The sequence below is a fragment of the Copadichromis virginalis genome, linkage group LG8 (genome assembly GCF_057382275.1).
Source record: "Copadichromis virginalis isolate Kocher_CV1m ecotype Utaka linkage group LG8, C_Virginalis_male_GT1.1, whole genome shotgun sequence".
Taxonomy (NCBI): domain Eukaryota; kingdom Metazoa; phylum Chordata; class Actinopteri; order Cichliformes; family Cichlidae; genus Copadichromis; species Copadichromis virginalis.
In genome coordinates, this window is record NC_140625.1 from 22,056,071 (window position 1) to 22,075,216 (window position 19,146).

General features: G+C 39.9%; 1 protein-coding gene across 2 annotated transcripts in view; it reads left to right on the forward strand.

Moving 5' to 3' along the window:
• The window catches only part of dock1 (dedicator of cytokinesis 1), a 199,328-nt gene that overhangs the window by 64,899 nt on the left and 115,283 nt on the right, over positions 1 to 19,146 (forward strand). For both annotated transcript variants that reach the window (XM_085466543.1, XM_085466544.1), the window contains exons 19-25: positions 2,307 to 2,404; positions 4,071 to 4,160; positions 4,933 to 5,033; positions 5,126 to 5,254; positions 7,090 to 7,198; positions 11,691 to 11,761; positions 13,212 to 13,318. In XM_085466543.1, the coding sequence (XP_085322669.1) occupies positions 2,307 to 2,404; positions 4,071 to 4,160; positions 4,933 to 5,033; positions 5,126 to 5,254; positions 7,090 to 7,198; positions 11,691 to 11,761; positions 13,212 to 13,318 (705 nt within the window). The remainder of the gene's footprint in view (positions 1 to 2,306; positions 2,405 to 4,070; positions 4,161 to 4,932; positions 5,034 to 5,125; positions 5,255 to 7,089; positions 7,199 to 11,690; positions 11,762 to 13,211; positions 13,319 to 19,146) is intronic.

Sequence of the window (19,146 nt, forward strand, 5' to 3'; positions counted from 1 at the left end):
CGCTGAACGTTCAGAGAGCTCCACTCGGGGTGGATGCTCTAGCTCACGAGTGGCCGAGAACCCTCCTCTATGCTTTTCCCTCAGTGGCCCTCATTTCTCAAACCCTGGCCAGAGTGAGGGAGAGAAGTCACTATATGATCCTGATAGCCCCGCACTGGCCAGGGAAACACTGGCTGGCGGAGACTTTTCAGCAGCTGTGCTGAGTGGTAACAGCGTAGTGGCTGTTACCACTACGCAGAGACCTCCTGTCTCAGGCACGGGGGGAAATATTCCACCCCCACCCAGAGAGGCTGGCTCTGTGGGCTTGGCCCGTGAGTGGTTTAACCTGAACACGGTGGGGCTCCCTCATAGTGTTATCGACACTATTCAGGGTTCTAGAGCATCGTCTACTCGGACGCTATATGAGCATAAGTGGCGTGTGTTTGAAGGCTGGTGCTTAGAATCACAGGCCATCCCTTTTCAGTGCTCTGTGGCTGTGATTCTGTCATTTCTTCAGGCCCTGATTAATAGGGGTAAAGCCTTCTCCGCCATCAAGGTGTATTTGGCAGCGATTTCAGCCTGCCATATTGGTTTTGAGGGAAAGACTGTTGGCCAGCATCCCTTAATATGCCGTTTCATGAAGGGTGCACGGCGTAAATTGCCTACGTCTAGGCCATTGGCTCCATCGTGGGACCTTCCCACAGTATTGGCTGCGCTCTCCTGTTGCCCATTTGAACCCCTGGAACAGGTTGAGTTGAAATTTCTGTCCTTGAAGACGGCTCTTTTAATTGCTTTAGCTTCTGCTAAACGTGTGGGAGAGATACACGCTCTCTCAGTGCATCAGTCATGCATTCAGTTCTCCTCGGATAATACGAGGGTCTGTATGCGGCTCAACCCTGCCTTTGTCCCGAAGGTTGTCGGCACATGTTCCCCTATAGAACTGCCGGCCTTTTGCCCACCGCCTTTCTCCTCAGAGGAGCAACAGCGGCATACCTTGTGTCCAGTCCGTGCTCTGCGCATTTACATGGACCGAACCCAGAGTGTCAGACAAAGTGACCAGCTGTTCGTGTCCTGGGCTAAACCACATATGGGAAAGCCTGTGTCTAAACAGCGCCTCTCCCATTGGATAGTAGGAGCAATTGCCTTGGCCTATACTAGCAGGGGCCTTCAGCCCCCTGCTGGCTTACGTGCGCATTCCACTAGAGGTCTGGCGACCTCATGGGCTCTCTTTAGGGGAGTTTCTATTCAGGAGGTGTGTGCAGCTGCATGCTGGACCTCACCTCATACATTTGCTAGGTTTTACAGGTTAGATGTGACAGCACCTAACCTAGCGCGTTCAGTCCTCAGTGCAGGCTCTTCCCGGGTGGGGGCCTCTCCCCTGTGAAGTGCTGTTGGGGACAGTTGTCTTCTTAACAGGCATGTCTGGCAATCCGGGAGTCAGTATTTCTCCCATAGTGAGACACAAAACGAATGCTATGAAAGAGAACTTAAGGTTATGTATATAACCACGGTTCTCTGAGTAGCATGAGTGAGTGTCTCACCAGACCGCCCTCCTTGCTATGGAAGCGAGGAAGAGGTGGGCTTGTTTTGAATGACATCTGATGCTATGTCAGCCTATTATATAGGGAGGCACTGGCCCCTCCTGACATGGGCGTCACCTAGCCAGCCTGTAAGGGCTGGCATAATGGTATTTGAGCTTCTGATGAGGTCACGCAGGAGGCGTTCCCATAGTGAGACACTCACTCATGCTACTCAGAGAACCGGGGTTATATACATAACCTTAAGTTCTATGGTAGGTCTTAAAGGGTTAATGGGATTCTGTAGATCATACAGCCACACAATCAAAATAATAAGGTTGTTACGACAATATGAACTGTTTTATTAATGCACATTTTTTATGTTTGGGACTCGAATTAAAAATCCTAGCCAAAATTTATGCTGCAGAGGCGGAGATACCCAGATCGGCAGAATCTAGAATGGCTCAAACGCAGCATAAGTTTTGAGCAAACACTAATTTTATTTATATTTAGTCTCCAAGGAGCCAAACTTTTTCACTCGTTTTCTGTCCACTTCTTGCACCTGTCCATTTTCAAAGGGATTTTTTTCCTTTTTTTGTAAGGACAAAATTGCTAACCTTGTGTTTGGGAAATTTGTAAACTGATGTGAACGTTATGGCGACGTCTTGGAAAAACATGCTAAGACCTTAATCTCATTAAATGCAAATAGTGGACTTTTTCTTGCACAGTCTCCTTACCCGCCGTTACTATTTTCTGGGTGAAAGCTATGCATTGTGTTGACAGCTTTTTTTCCCTTTTGTCTTTTTCCAGTGGACCTACTTGGGCTGCTGAAGTGGCGCTCCAACACCAGCCTTCTGCAGCAGAATCTACGTCAGCTAATGAAGGTGGAGGGTGGCGAGGTTGTGAAGGTCAGAGGCCCAAAATTACCGCTCGGTTGAGTTAAACCGCTTTCAGTCAAAGCTTAAGTAAACATAAATAAATGCGTCTCACTTTCTTTTGCAATGTTCATCGCCTTGCAAATGTACCTAATTCCTTTGCTTTGACAGAGATCGGCACAAATGGACGAAAAACAGATCTTAACAGCTGTTCAAATAAACATTCAGTCACAAACGATGCATACTCTTCCTGAAAGCTACAGCTTCCTGGCAGCAATTTCACAAATGATGTTGCTGCCTGTCATAAGGAGTTGGCTGCCACTTTTTTTGCTTTTGTTTTAATGGCTTTAGCAAGGAGGGAGTGCATAGTACCCCACACTGTCTACAGACAGGGAGGAGATGACCTGCTGTCAGAGATTTAGGCAGGGCCTTTAAGTGCTCAGCATGGGGCAGATGAATAATCATTATTTAGAGAAAGTTTTGCAGGGGCAGGTTGGGTGCCTGGCAGCTTGGAGCCTATCTAAAGAAGTCCTTCACCTAGACAGTTTTGATCAGGCCAGATAGATGTCTACCACAGCTGGACTAGTTCATTAAACCACAGGAGTGTGATTATTATTACCACCGCATTAGCACTCAATTGCTTCAAAGCGCTTCAAGGCTGTCGGTGGGCAATTAGATAGCATTTTCATCTTGGCATTTAAAAGACTATTTATCAAAAGAGTATACATTATTATTCATCATTTCATTTTCCCCCATTGTAGTTAACATAAAGCACAAATATGTTCATAACACATTTTTAAAAAATGTTTCCTGTTCTGTTTTTTATTTCCCATCTCCCTAATGTGACACCGTTTGAGCGAAAAGGTCACTGCGCCGTTGTCCTTGTCATGCGGTCCAGCCTTTGTGAGACCGAATTTCACTTTAAACGCCGCATACCGTACAATGTGTTGGTTTCTCGTTGAGAAGATGATGAATCTCATCCATTCTGAGATGACAGACCAAGCGCAGTAGAGAGTGATGGCTCTGTTCCCGACACTTTTACATCTGTTTTTACATTGCTGCAGAATTGGCTGAGTAAATGGAGCATGTTTCCCCAGAGAGGAAGGGTGTATATAGTTAGTGTTCCTGGAGGTGCTGCTGACAGGGAAATGATCACTCTCTTCATAGAACTATTTTGGTGTATGTTAACAGCTGTAAAGGGTGCGTAATGGGTAGCATGGAACCGTCACAGCAGGAGTTCACTTGCCACTTTGGTTGCGCCATTCAAATGATAGAGGCGTATTTAGGGCCGGGGTGCTAAACATATTTTTGTTGTGTATTTCTCTATTTTTATTTATCAGTTTGCTTTGAATCATTATAGGATAATGTCTATATAAAAACCTAAAAATGCTATTGCACAGTTTTCCCTACACAAAAGTTAAAAATCTCCCAAAGACTCACAATCGGTTTAGCTGTTGTCATTCCTTTAAACGTCGGATGAATTAGTTTGTCCTAATGTTAGTTATCACTTTAATGACACAAACTGAATGTGCATGCCAGAGGAAAGAAATCATGATCAGCTTGACTCGGTTTATTTGACAGAACCGTGTGGACTTGCTGTGAGATTAGGACTTAGCATATGCATGTTTTATTTTTTATTTTTTGAATGACACGCCTCATTGTTGGCCTGCCATAACATGCCGTGCATCTGTCATTCTAGTTTCTGCAAGACACTCTGGATGCTCTCTTCAACATCATGATGGAAAACTCTGACAGTGACACTTTTGATACTCTGGTGTTTGATGCCTTGGTAAGGAAGAATCCCGCTGTAACGGCAGCGCATAATTTATAATAGAGTTCCCTGTCAGCGCCAATAAACATTTGGACATGTTTGGAGCTCAGAAGCAAATATAATAACTTGGGAAATACTTCATGTGTTAAAATGGTTTTTGACAGGCATCCCTGCTCTGTTTGGTACCCTAATTTGTATGCAGCTACCTGTTTTCTGCCCTTAAAAGTGAACAAAGCAATTTTTGGTTGCTTTTTTGGCTATATTGTTTTAGTTCTAAAAAATTTTTATTCCATTGCTGTACGTTAACATTGAACTCCACACATTGCCACTGATGTTCGATAGCTGCTGCATTGAATTGCATGAATTCTTAGTGCCTGTGAAGCATTTTTATTGAACATGCTCACATGCTTATTGCAATATATAGTATAAAAAAGACTTTACATTGGGGGAAAAACAGGTTATGATTATTAACCTTGTCCTCTCATGGGCTGCAGATAATGGGATTCAAAGTATTAGCCTGAAACTTGTCTAGCATGCAGTTCAAAAGAGCAGTTTTTGTCATTCACAGAAAGCTGGTAGTAATTGTTTTTTGTTGAGTTCCTAGATTATCTGCAGAGCAGAGAATTGAAAGAAAATGGTTTTCTGCCCAAATGCAACCTTGCTTAATTTCCCAATCTGTTTTGATATATTGAGCAAGACGGGTAGTTTTGGGGGGCTCTGAATTATTAAGTTAGGCTTTCCTGGTGCGTTTAATTTACTTTTTAATAACTATGTCTTTATTGTTTGATAGGTGTTCATTATTGGGCTTATAGCCGACAGAAAGTTCCAGCACTTTAATCCAGTTCTGGAGACCTACATTCGAAAGCATTTCAGTGCTACACTGGCATACACGTGAGTTTAATTTCTTTACAGAAACATTTATAAACATGCGTGTTCCACTTTATGATTAACACATTAGCCATACTCTGTGTTTCTATTTGCAGGAAGCTGACAAAAGTTCTGAAAAACTACGTGGACAATGCAGATAAGCTGACAGAACAGCTGCTGAAGGCCATGAAAGCTCTGGAATACATCTTCAAGTTCATCGTCCGATCCAGAGTCCTCTTTAACCAGTACGTGTGGTATTTTTTTTTTTTGCAAAGTGTAACATTGCATCATAATGCATGCAGTTTTGTTATAAAGCTACTGTGAAGAGTATTTTCAGTGTAACTGTGCTCAAGTATGAGTCTGATAAGCTGTCTTATCAAAGTACAAGAAAGCTTTTGAACTTTTTAAGATGGTCTTTCTAAATTTATAGTTTTTTCTCTTTAATTGCTGCTGTTCCTTTAAATAATTTCTTGGCTTCAGTCGTCTTTTATAAAAGAGCAATGCGTTTTGTAACACCGAGTTCTCTGCAGCACACCTCAGCTCCGGTGTAATAAAGTTGAAACAAGTAAAAGCCAATGGTCTTTGGATGAGGTCATTTCTATGGATGTATTTATAATAGGCTGTGGGGACGTTAAATGAATGATAATATTCGAGAGTCGTGAAATAAAGCTGTTGGTGGCTGAAGGCCTGATGTATGATCCTGGACTAATTAAGTGTGCAGAGTTTGATTGGTTTTCTGTCCAATGTCTAGAGGACACTCTGTCCTTTACCTCACAGAACACAGCACTGCCATTCTTTTCTATGTTCCAGTTTGTGCCAAGTGGCTTCTTTCGTAGATATCTGAGAGAGAGAAAAAGAAAACTCAAGCTTTATGGTGGTCCCACTTTGTGTTAGCTCTTGTTGGAGTGGTTTCTTTGGTTGGTTGCAAGCCATCATTTTAAATTCTTATGAACTTTAAAGTTAGGTTTGATGGAGCCTAACAAGAAGGTGCCAAGGTTACATCAGCAAATGTTTAGCCTTTCACTGTGGGTCAGTGAAGAACTTTTATGAAAGTGCAGAAGAACACCTTAATTGTAGATTTGCCCCCACCTCATTCAATTCGACTGTTATAGCTTTCCAGGGCTCACTGAGCTCCTTAGTGTTGCAGGTGAGCAGCGGCTTTAAGTAATTGTTGTTGCGGGAGCTCTGAGACGGATGCCTCTAATCCCACGATTTCTGTAAGCCCTCAACAGTGGCTATCCTGTACCATGTAATACATCCATTCCCTTGAGATATTGTAGCCACACAAAACCCACGTCTGTGCAGAAGGCCAGTAATATCTGATGGAGTGGGAATTTAAACACTTTACCTCCATTTCACCTTGCACAGTTTTAGTTTCTCTTGTGAGTTTTGATTTTATTTCTCTAAAACTGAGCGGTTGCAACGCTAAATTATTTGAAGCCGCTGCTGCTGCTCGGCTCATTTCCACTTAATGACCAGTTTTGTTAAGATTTACGGTCTCTGTGAGCACTAAGGATTTTCATCTTTGAGGGATTATGTGTCCTTTCTTTCTGTGTGTTCCCATACACTTGGAAAAATGGGGGGGAAAGCGTTTTCTGTCGCTGTAGTGTGATCATTGGCGTTTGGTTGCTACAGTCTGTGGGCAGCATTTGTTCCACATAACCAAGCTAGCGGAAGGAACATTAGTAATTCGAGTTGGAGAAAATATGAGAAAGTAAAGCCACTGAACCCTAATATTTGCTTTCTGTTCCTTGTATAGTGTTCTGGGAAAGTCATTAGCATAGATCATTAATTTTTCAGATTTTTGTTTCCGCATGACAGCAGGCAGGTGCTTCGGGGTCTTGTCATGTTGTTTTAAATGCTAATCTGGCTGGCAGCAGGAGTGATGTCTCTGGTTCTGATCCAGGAATATTTGCATTGATAAAACAGGGCCTTTCTGCTGGCTGCTTTTAATGATTTAACAGGGAAGCATCAAACCCTTGTCATTTCCAGTGCAGGTGGGGCTGTTTACACAGGGATGAAACGCACAACAGCCTTGTGATCATCTGCCAGTGTAATTCTCTACTTCATCTCCTCCCAGGCTCTATGAGAACAAAGGAGAGGCTGACTTCATGGAGTCCTTGAGGAACCTTTTCACATCCTTTAATGATATGATGAACAGTAATTCAGAGAACACTGGCATGGTGAAGGTAGGCTGATTACCACTCAAGTCCAACTGCATACTGTTGCTCAACCTCACTGCCAAGAATCATCTGCTGCACTGTGAATAGTAAATAAATCTGATGTGATTATCTTGGGATGACAGATTCTGTAATTGGAGATTAATGTGCCTTGTTAGATTTAAACTATGACAGCAGTTTATTAGATATTAATGCTAACATTCCTTCAGATCATTGCTGCTTACTGTGTTCTGTGCACTGTGTTTGTTTTCCACGTCTTTTTCACGTGTCTCTGTGCAGATTTTTCTTTTTATGTGAACTTGTTAGAGCTGAGAATCTGAGAAAGATAATCTAGCCACTTAAAGTAGTAGTTATAGTAATTAATGACTTCTTGATATGCTGTGAGAAAATGGGACGATACAGAGGAATTAAGGAAGTATTGATTCAGCATAGTATAATTCAAAGTCAATTAAACTTTAGAGATATCAGTGGTGCCAGTTTAGCTCACTGGTGCCTGCAAAGCTGATGCAGCAGCCTGGGTTCAAGTCTAACCTTTGCAGCTCGTCTTCCCTGACTCACTTTCTCTGCTTTCCATATCCAATCATCACTGTGCTGTCAAACAAAGGTGAATGAAAACACGCACTTCAGGGATGTCAGTCTGTCCAGATAGAAAGAATAAACCATTGTGAATTCATTTCAGTTGTTTTGGTCCAAATAGCTACACGGTCTCACCATAGACCATTGCTATCTCTTTGTCCTTCCTGACTGGTTTTCTCTAGTTTTGCTTTTTCTTTGTCATTGTTGATAGTATGTAGAAGGGCCTTAATCCAGCAGCAGGACCGGTATCTGCTCTTTTTTTGGAAGCAGGAGCAGAAGGTTCACTGCCAGGGCCCTACAAATTGACATCCTGCAGTCTGGTCATGTGCATGTTTCTGAACAGACTGCTAGACTCATCTGCATCTTTTAGTGGGTCCAGCACCAATGCAGCTCAACTGCCATTTGTCAGAGAACACCAAAATCAGCAGGTGTGTTGCTGCCACACTGTCAGACCTTATGTAGTTCAGAATCGTGTGATCAGAATGCACAGGCAGCCCCTTGATGACAAAGGCGTTAATGCCATGGACATTGCCAGTGCCACAGGCTATCCAGGAGCTCAGGGATGCCCAGATCCACCATCACCTTTAAGAGCATTCCCAAATGTTGTTGGGAGCCAATACCAGCGCTTGTGGGCCATTCATGTTACTGAGCCACATGTGGATATATCAGCTTGTGATTGCAGTGTACCCATCAGCCTGATGGGTTATTGTCGTGAGCAGGTGACGTGGACACCCAAGTTTGTGAATGCAATAACTCGAGAACGAAGCAACGTAGGAGCTTCAAAATCTCCAACAGGTTCAAATCTCAGTGGCCTGGACTTTCAAGGTCAAGGTTAAAGTTTTCCAAAACTCTTGTGAATGCGATACGTCGAGAAGGAAGTCACCTAGGATTTTGAAATTGATGCAGAGTCAGAAAAATAAAGCGCTTTCAAATAGACAAAAATGCTTGTATGAATGTGTGTGTGAAAAGCACTCTGTAGCCGTCCATTTACTTGTTTTATCACACCAATAATTCAGGTTTTAGCTGAGCTGGCTTTTCAGGATTGAAACAGAGGATGTCAGACCGAGTTTGAAAAGAGGTCAGAGATCGAAAAGAGGTCAGAGATCAAAAAGAAACACATAACTAAAACTGTATTTATTTTTAATAATTAAAGCTTTAAAGCCATTCTACATTTCAGATTTCCTAAATAAAATCACAAGACTGTACACGGACATAATACAGGCACGTTTCAAAGCAGAAACAGTCGAGGTTTTAAATGGGTTATTTGCTTGACTATTTTTGGTTCCCACTAAGATATAATTCATGACATAATCCACTGGAGAGTCACAAGTTCACAGTTGTAACCTTCTGAAAAGATTAAATAAACAGGATATTGTTAATGCGTTTTAGAGGTACTATCTTTAGTCACACTATCTGTTATCCACCTGTTTCCTGTCTAAGCTACGATGACTAACTGCATGCTAGCTGTGGCCTCATACAGCAGTTCATTTATAGACTGCTGCTTTTTTGTTTGTTTGTTTTGTTTGTTTTTTTGGTGGGGGGTTCTCAGCAACATGTCAATAAAAACGTTGTGTTTTTTCCTTTTGGTTGGTCAGATATTTCCTGATTTTAGACTCTTAATCATAACCGAGATTGTATTTATTCCAAATTCCTAGGAATTCGAAACATGCAGCAATGTTTGGCTTAAGTTTCCATCTTCAGAACATTATCTGACTTGTCTTGAAAGTAATTATTGGAATCAATTATGAAAAGATAATAAAAAGGATAAATGTATATATTGCACGAACTATAGAAGAACTCTTAACTCGTGGAAGAAGGTTTAGGGTGTATTACACAATGAAGTTATTGAGATATACAACTTGGCTTTTCTTGCATCTGTACTTTTAAGTGTGTTTGTTAATTTCTGTTGTTTGTCTATACCTTTTTGTGTGTGTTTGTGTTTTTCCTTTTCCTATATTTCACTCTGACCTTGACTGTCCTGATGCTTGGGTCTTCTCTGGCCTTCTGCTCTTTAGCTGCTCCTTAAGGTATTTATTTCACTCTCTTTCTCCTTCTACCTTTAAACACTCTTTTTTCCCCCATATTTACTTGCTTCTGACCTCAAACTCGGCGACCCCAGATTAGAAACAGATACATAAGGATGTTTGTTTATTTGTGTAGATACTCTAAAAGACCCGCACACAGACTCGTGCACACTTGTGCGCACCCACGGCTATGCTTTTAGAGATAACATAATCACAGGGTACATGCACCTTGGCACACCTACAGTATATCCATGTGCACACTCAACCATATGAGGAGCTCAGGAGTCAATTAGGAGTCAGTTGCTGTGTAATTGGGTGAGATATTAGCTTTACTGTCAGTAAATTAAAAACTGATCTTGAGGAACAGCCATGAAACCGAGGAACCCTGGTTTCTTCCCAAATCCACCCCTGTGAAAGCACTGTGACAGGTGGAAGCTAATTAGTAGTCCCATTATGCCTCTCTGGAAAAAAAAATTGGAGTACTGATGAACATCTGGACAGACCAGCACACATGCAGCTGAAAATCTAATAAATACACACACATTCTCTCTCTTTCTGTTTCTTACTCTCACACACATGCACATGCACAAAGCATTAACAGATGCAGATGACTTTTTATTAGAATAGAGGCTGAATTGCCAACTGAATCAAAGTCAAACACCACTGAAATCTGCCTAATTCTTTCTCCCTGCAGAGAGAGGTGAATGTGAAATATAGAATACTTAATAAGATGAGATCGTATTAAGATGGCAGCAGGAGTTTGTTTGGAAGTCATGATTATATCCCTGAAAAAAATCATTCTGAATCCTACTTTGCAGTTAGTCTCTGCTGTTCAAAAATGTGTCCTTAACAAAATCCAATATTTAGAAATCATTTACTAAAGTCAGTATTTGCTCTCTTGCCAACCTCATTTTAATATTGATAATTATTCCTCCACATGTTTTCAGGAATAAACCATGAACAGTTTAGAAAAAACCCAATGGATTGTAATATCCAATGTGCTACACCTGTAACCCCATTGCAATGAGAGACAATGGCTGAAATGCACCAATGCAGTATAAAGACACAACCCACCCTGGCTGAAGTTTAGCAGCAGTCAGTTAGAGAAGAAGTTGTTGTTTTGGCTAAGCATAGCAGTTATGTTACTAGCCTTTGCATGCATGTGCTTGACGACTTACTGACACTATTGATGGACAAATTTAGATCCTATTTTTGTTAATTTACCATAAAGTCAAACATGGTTATGGCTAAGTCCATATGTTTTTGGGCAATGATGCCATTTTAAAATGTTATGCCACCACACTGGATTTAAGGTCAACAGTCAAAATTGAAAATTGATTGATCATAGCCATTTTTATACTTCTCCATTTTCAGAAGCTCAAATCCAATGTATTTCAATATGACTGCCTGAGGTCTAGAACCCATGGCCATCACCTAGTCCTCTTTTTAACACTGTACCAGAGTTTTGATTTGGCTATTCCTAAAGTTCCTGCAACTTCTCTGTCAGGTTTATTTAGGATTTTTAACCTCTTCCATTTTCTTCTCCATTTCTTCTAGTCGTATATTGAAGGTTGTGTTACTAAGTCAACTCTAAATCCCTTAGATAAATCAGAAACATCCATCCTCGCTCGTCCATGAAACTGTTTATCAGTCAATTGTCTAATTAATTTCTAACCTCCAATCTCTGTAATGTATATGGCAGAAAATGTGCACATGTGTGTGCGCATTCATGAGAGAGAAAGCGATTTCAATTGGTATTGGTAGGTTGTTGCAAATATTAAATAATGACACATTAAAACTCTTGTTTATTGACTCCTCTAGTGGCTCACTGAGGGCATGCTATATGCATTAAGATGTGAAATGATTTTGTCATATTTTTTCTTTTTGTTCCTCTCGTAAAGGGTGCTGCACTGAAATACATTCCCACTATCGTCAATGATGTCAAGCTGGTCTTTGATCCCAAGGAACTAAGGTAATTTCATGTTTTGTTACATATTCCTAAGCTTTAATGTCATTAAAGTGACACCAACAGCTATCTAAGAGACTTAAACATTAATACAAGTGAACATGCCATTAAACAGATCACACAGTTCTCTGTGAACTTCAAGATTTCTATGTGGGAGTTCTGTAATAAAGGATCATACAGAGTACTAGAGCAGAGCAGAAAAATGCTTAAATCCGTTGCCTTTTGCAAAGAAACAAAAAGAGTCATTTGCTTCAGTTCGATTGCTTTGTTAAAATTTCATGTGCAGATTATGTTAAGACAGGCTATTGGAATATTGTGCTTTTTCAAAAGCACAGTTTATTTATTTTATCTGCCTCTCCACCTTAAGTTGCTTTTATTCAAAAACTCAACATTCACTAGCTGTGCTCTGATGGTTGCTGCTTAAAGAAGTTCAGGTTGCCTTGGAAACTCTCCACTCAAATGTCTATTTAAGTTTACGTTGTCTACTGCGCATGTCGCCAGCTGTAGCTTAATACTGTTTTATATAAAATACAAACATGCTCATGGATTAAATAATTAATTCATGTTCATGTTTGACCAAACAGAACATTTTATTTCATCAACTTCCAAAACCTTGCCTCCCCTCCTTGAGGCATAGCTTGCCAGCATAATGAGCATTAAGCTTCTTCATTTATGGGGGAAAAACATTATGCATGTTTTGTATCTGTGCTCAAATGTGGATTTTGATTAATAAATGTGTTATTTGTAAGGAAAACCTTTTTATGATTTATGTATCTTTTCATTTTCTTTTTTCATTTGTGTGGTTTTTTTTTTTTTTTGTTTTTTTTTGCAATGCAGTTAGGTTATACTAATGACTTTATAAATTTTTAGTTCAGTAGAGTTCATTTGCATTCAAGCGTCTTAAATATCAGAAGACATTCAGAATAATGGCAATGTGAGTCATAGGAACAAACTCAAAGGTCTACATGCACCCACGTCTTTAGACTTATTAGACGCGTCGCAGAACATATGCGGGCATACTGTGATTAGCTTTTTAAGTAACCTCGTCATCCATTTCACTAAAATCCACTGATGAAGCTATTCTGTGGCGCTGAAAGCTTCAAAGCATTTCTAGGACTTGCTTTTGTTCAGTATGTTTAAGAAAAATAGTTATATGCAATACCGCATGATATAATGAAACCTTTAAACAAAGTAGAAAATGTTTCAGCAAAACAGAAGTGCCGTACCCAAATAAGAAAGTTCCTGTATCCAAACTCACCCAAGAAACTCAGTTATCTAAATCTTGTTTACTGTGTTCAATGCCCCAGAAAAAGAAATAAAAACCTAGTTAATGCAACATTACATGCCGTTTAACAGCTACAAGCCAAGCTAGAGAAAACAAATAGACGAGCTTAATCAGTTGGACTGTTTTTTGTTTTGTTTTTTAATTTATATTGTCCTCTTTGTGTCTCCATAGCAAGCTGTTTACAGAGTTCATCCTTAAAGTCCCTGTGGGTCGCCTGGTAAAACAGAAGCTGGACTGCCTGATTGACATCGTACACAGCGATCTCTTCAATCATCACGGTGAGAGCGCGCACATACAAAAACTGTACCCATAGTTCCTCAGTAAATTCACTCATGGTTCGGTAATTTAGGCAATCACACACACCACCTGCCTCCCCAAGGCAGCCTTGTGTGGGCTCACAGTAAAGGGTCTCTGGTAGAGTGGAGTAGAGTAGAAATTGTTCTTGTTTTCTGCAACAAGTTAAGCTTGAGTCACCTAGATGTGACTGGAACTGATGTTCAGGGTTCCCATCTTCATAGAGTGTCATGGCCTTATTTCTGTTTTATTGTTTAATCAGTTTTCAGTCTTGTTTCCTGTCTTTGTCCTTTCCCTACGACACAGTCGTGTATTTACACCAAAGGTTTAATGATACCCTTGAGCACCATACTATTGTTTATTTTGGTCATTTTGTAGTAATGTCACATGTGAAGGGCACAGTGTAGAGGTGGCTAATTAGAAACATGCTTATCTCCAGACAGGCTAGCCTGTGGCATCCCAGAGACGAGGCTCAACCATAGAGATGCTCCAGAGCCAAGAGTTTTGCTAGAGGCATCGTGCGTTCTGGGGTTATTTTTGGCTTGGTCTTGATTTAGAGACAAACATTCTCACGTACTGACCTGTGATTTCAACTAAAGATAAAATTCCTGTCTCAATAAAGCAGTAGTAATTGAATTTAGTTGGCAGAGAGCGACCACAGGAAGTGAAAAATAGTTAGCCACCAATCATTAGATTAATTTAGCCACTGTGTTGGCACACAATGCTTTCCTACTACTATGTTGTTGGGTTTTTTTTAAGCCAGAAGTGATCATATTTTCAGGAGGGGGTAGCAAGTTTTGATAGTAAGCTGCATCTGTAGATTGTGTAGATAATTAATTGCTAATTAATACTAAGAAAAATACAAATGAAATACAGCATTTCACTGATCAAAACAATGAGCTGCTGAGCTACTACTCAGATAAAAGCATTCAAATGCTAAAATAAAAGGCACCACAGGAGGTTTAGTGGCGTTTTGGTGACTGAAGCTCAGGGGACAGCTGGCGGCTTAATAACATTTAAGAGATGAGTTATAAAAACAACAAAAAACCCACAAGACCTTGGCTGTTCCAGGGTATAAAGATGCTTATATCTGTTGTAAAGTTGGGTATTTTGACATAGCAGCCTATAAAGACTGACTCATTTTTGGAGACGGCGTCAAGCAGCAATTTGAGTATCTGCAACTACGTGTTTCTTTACCTTTTCCATCTCTGTAGGTTGCTGCTTTTACACACTTATAGTGCAGAAGTCTATGTGCGCTTGTCTGCCGCTGTTCAATTCAGCATGGCCGTACAGGAAAAGATGATGAGGGGGACACTTTGTGTGGGATGTAGCAGGAAGTTGTTGTGTTTTTTCCTAGTCATTAATGTCTGATATTGAGCATAATGCAGTGTAAATGTCACTGCTTTCAGCTTAATGATCTGCTCCTTATATACTTTACAAACATAAAATTGTCTCTGTGTCGGTAAGTAACTATTGAAGGCCAGTGCTCAGTGCATGGTCCTCTGGTCATTACTATTGATCTGTTGGTATAATCATGGACAGCCAAGCCCCCCCGATGTTTGCGAATGGACTGCTGATCAGCGGGAAGAGTTGTTGCTATAATGTAGATAAGGATCATCCCGCTGCTTTAAAAGCATGTGTGCTGCTCGATTCTGACAGCAGTTCCTGCACTGGTGCTTTGAACATCTGTAGTAGGCTCTGAGATGCTAGCTGGTTTCAAGCTGTGCAAAAGCACTCACAGAGAGGGCTTAGTTGCCAGGAAAATGTGTCCTTTCCATCAGTATGCGACAAGCAGTCGAATTAGCCAGACAGTTTTTAAGGTGGTGTAGTAAGCTGTAATAAGTGCCTATTCCCAGGTGGTCCATAAAAGGTTCTCTTGCCAACTAAACCCAAAATGAAACGTACTGGAATGCTTGGAGTAAATCAAGGCTCAGTGAGATGCATCTTACCTTTCTTAACATTTTCTATCAGTGCAATCTGAATGCGTTCACGCATGAAAATACTTTATTTCCTGCAGGCTGCACAGGCATTAACATATTAACTATTTTTGCTGAAAAGCGTGTCTTAAATTAGTTTATTTTAGCCCCCAGTGGGCTTAATTCAGTTCAAAATGACAACTTTAGAGAATAAAGAGGACATCTCTTTCTCCAAGGGTTTTATATATATGTCTGAAATTCTCTGTGTGAAATGGAATTGGTATGGGTATACAAATCTTTGCTTCGAATGAAAACTGCATTAATTTAGAAAGTTTTTCATTCGTTTATTCTTTTTTTTTTTTGTAAGTTTTGGAGGCAAAATGTTGTTTCACCTTCAGTGCTGACGATGTAAAAGGAGCGTGTGAGATGGGTGCATAAATCGCTTTGAAATTGGCTCATTGTAAGAGAACAAATATGTCAGCTGCTCTCTTGCTCTGTGTTAAAGGGGGAAATTACTGTAGCGTCTAAAATCTGTTTGTGCTGGAAGTTTGAGGAAAACACTCATGGCCTAGCTTGATATAATCCACTCAGTCCACTTAAAGCACTTAAAGTTTTTAAGCAGATACACACAAAAATCTAGACAATAGATATATTTAAAATCGTATCAGGTGGCTGAAGCACCAAAATCCTTTCCCTCTAGGCACCATTGTCAGTTTCACCATACATTTTCTTTGAGGTTTATAAAACTAAAAGCTTTATGTGAATAGAGCAAACAATGGATATGTCTTGATATGTGATATGTCTTGGCATGTTATAAATGAGATGCAGGACTGTGCAAAAGTCTCGAAACTTCCCTCATTTCTTTATGTTTTGTTTCCAAGGAGCCAGATTTTCTTGCATTTTTTTTTTTTTGAAGTTTTTCTTTGGAAATAGTTTTGTTTTTTTCAGTGTATTCCATGTAGATTTCCCTCCTTAGAGGAATGTGTTTGGTTGTTGTTGTTAGGCTACTGTCATTCAAGCATTAAAAACAGAACCTAATCTAATGTGCTGCTCACTGAGGCCTCATCAGAAATGGTCTCAGTGGTAGGGTGGATGTCGAGCAGCCATTTTTAAGAAGAAATCATTGTTAACAGGTCCGATGGAGTGATGCGTGTCACATTTCTGGTTCAAATTGTCGTTAGTGTGTACAGAGGAGTGCAGAAGAGAGACAGAACAATAGCCTATAGTCATATGGAAAGCACGGTGGAGGCTCTGTCATGGTTTGGGCATGGGGAGCTTCAATTCACAAAATTATAAATGCAGAAAAGAACCATCAGATTTTGATCTATAACACAGTAACATCTGGACACCGTCTCATTGGCAGTGCCTTTATTTTTCAGTGTGTTAATTATCCCAAACATATTGCCAAAGCAGTAAATGCATACCTGAATAAATCTTTGCAGAGTACAGAACAAAAGTGAGCCAAACTCCAAAGAACAAGTTGGAAAACAACTCCTGAAGACTACTTAAGGAAATTGCAAGAGAGTTCATTTCAATAAATTGCTTCACCTAATTCCTATTTTCCAGGAAAATTATAAAGAGATGAAGGGTGACTCAAGACTTTTGGAAAGTATTATACTACTAAACTGCATCTAAATGAATTGCATCAGTGCATCACTTCTTTTCCTGTATTTGGAGCACTATTTAGTTTAAATACTATTATCAAAGAGGAGCTCCAGCTTAATTATTTTTTACATTAGAATCATTAAAAGCCATTCAAAGTCCATCAGCCATTCAGTCCAGCAGCTACATGAGATCTCTTAGATTGCTAGCAGGGAATAAGGTTGTAATTGATGCACTAATCAGACCCTGTAAAATTAAAAATGACATTTTTGATTCTCCAGGAGGATTTATTTGTTACACTGCTAGTTATGCATAGTGCATTCATTACCCGTTAATTAAAAAAACAGCATCATTATGCTTTCTGTGTGGGTCTGTGGCTTACAGCTAATTTCAGTATTACCAAAAACAAACCGCTTGTGAAGACACGCTCGCTTCTGTCAAAGGTGGCTTTGTCGTGCTGTATTGACAGAAATTTTGTTGTTTGGCTTCATGAAATCATCACATACTACCCAATTAGACACGCACTACATTTAGTAAAGGAGGTCAGAAAATGCTAAAGATTGTTCACTTTCTGTGGGTATTATTCATAAAGAGGTCACAGTAGTTCATGCTATTCATTAGGTTACGTGCAGCATTGATGGAAACTTTTATGTGTGTTTTGATGTGCAGCAAAGTAACAAGTTTATTTTCTTCCAGCTTAATGTCTTATTAAAGTTATCTGTGAAGCAAAGAGATTGTATTGATTCTGAAATAAAATCCATTGCTTGGTGGCCATTTAGAGCAGCAGCATCTCTCCATCTTGAAGTCATAAAGATTTTTATTTGAAGAACACAATTGTTGCCTGATTCTACAACCGCACTGGGGACAATTTCACTTAGTGTACTCATTGTAGAAAATATGTCTTTTTTCAGTACTGTCTCATAGGGATTACCAGTTTACATTTCTACTTGCTATATGTTGTAGCAGACAGACAGCTACAGTAGGATTGCTTTCTACTTCATAAGTCTGTTAAATATTTACTTTACGAATTGATTAATTGGCCCTGATTCTTTTAATTACTACCAGGATAACTCCAGTGTTTGTCCCTTGACTTTAAATGTGATCCCCACACATCCATACACAAACTCGCAATGAAACCAATGAGGTTCAATTAAAAATGTGATAAATCTGCAGCAGACTGCCTCGGGTTTACCTTCCAGCAGTACAATGGATGTCAGCTCATCACTTCTGTGCTCTGTGTCCAAATTGACAACAAAATTAGTTAAGAAAAAAAAGTTAAAAGAGAAAGTTATGGTTTTCAGCTCCTCTTAATTGCTGTGTTACTATTAAATTAGTGCAAACAAGCAGAAAATAACTTTCTACTCACATAAAACTTTGCCTGTTAAGTGAAAGTCCTCATATGTTATCTTTTCAAAACTCCAAAGATTTACACTGACACCATCATTCAATGCCTCTTTCATTAGCTCACCCAGCCATCGGTCAGATGGGCTTATGCCATTGAGATGTGTCTGTCAACCTTCCGTCCACAGTTCACAAGAGTTGCCGCAGAATTGAAGCTGTTTTCTGTGTAATTTTTTCACATTATTGTTTAGGACTTTTGACCATTGTTCTTTGCAATGTTGCTTGAGTTCATTGAGTTTTGCAGGCCCACCACAGCATTTCACAGGGGTTGAAGTCAGCACTTTGGAAAAAGAAAAGAATCACTGTGCTGCAATGGCCCAGTCAGACATTCTGTTGTGCTTTGCATTATTGTTCTGTTACATGAACCAATTTTGGCCAAGTTTTACCTGTCAGACAGATTGCCTCACATTTGACTTTGGAAGGCAGCAGAGTTTTTGGCCGACTGATTGCAAGACATTGTGCTAACACACACCTGAATGCTTCTGACCAGCAAACTGTGGTTACACAGCTAATCAAGTGCATTTGATTAGTACTGTATGACTGTTACTTACCTTCTTAATTCCTGTGGAAGCAGTATTGGAGTACTTTTTCACGACTGCACATCTTTCTGGTTTAAATTTTTATGGACCAGTTTAGCCAGTTTATCCATATTTTTAGGTTTACTATTGTAATCTAAGGGGTGGTTTAATAAGACGTTAATAACATAAGACGTTTCATGGCTGACTAGTCTTGCAAAATGATTATGGCTGCAACTGGCTTTTGTTTTGATAGTGTTGCTGTCAAGTACTTCCTGTTTCCAAGTAACTAAAAATGTATTTGAACTACAAAAAAACCAGGGTGACCCTGCGACAAGTACAGCTTTCTTTTTTAGAACAATAAAAGGGATTAAAAGT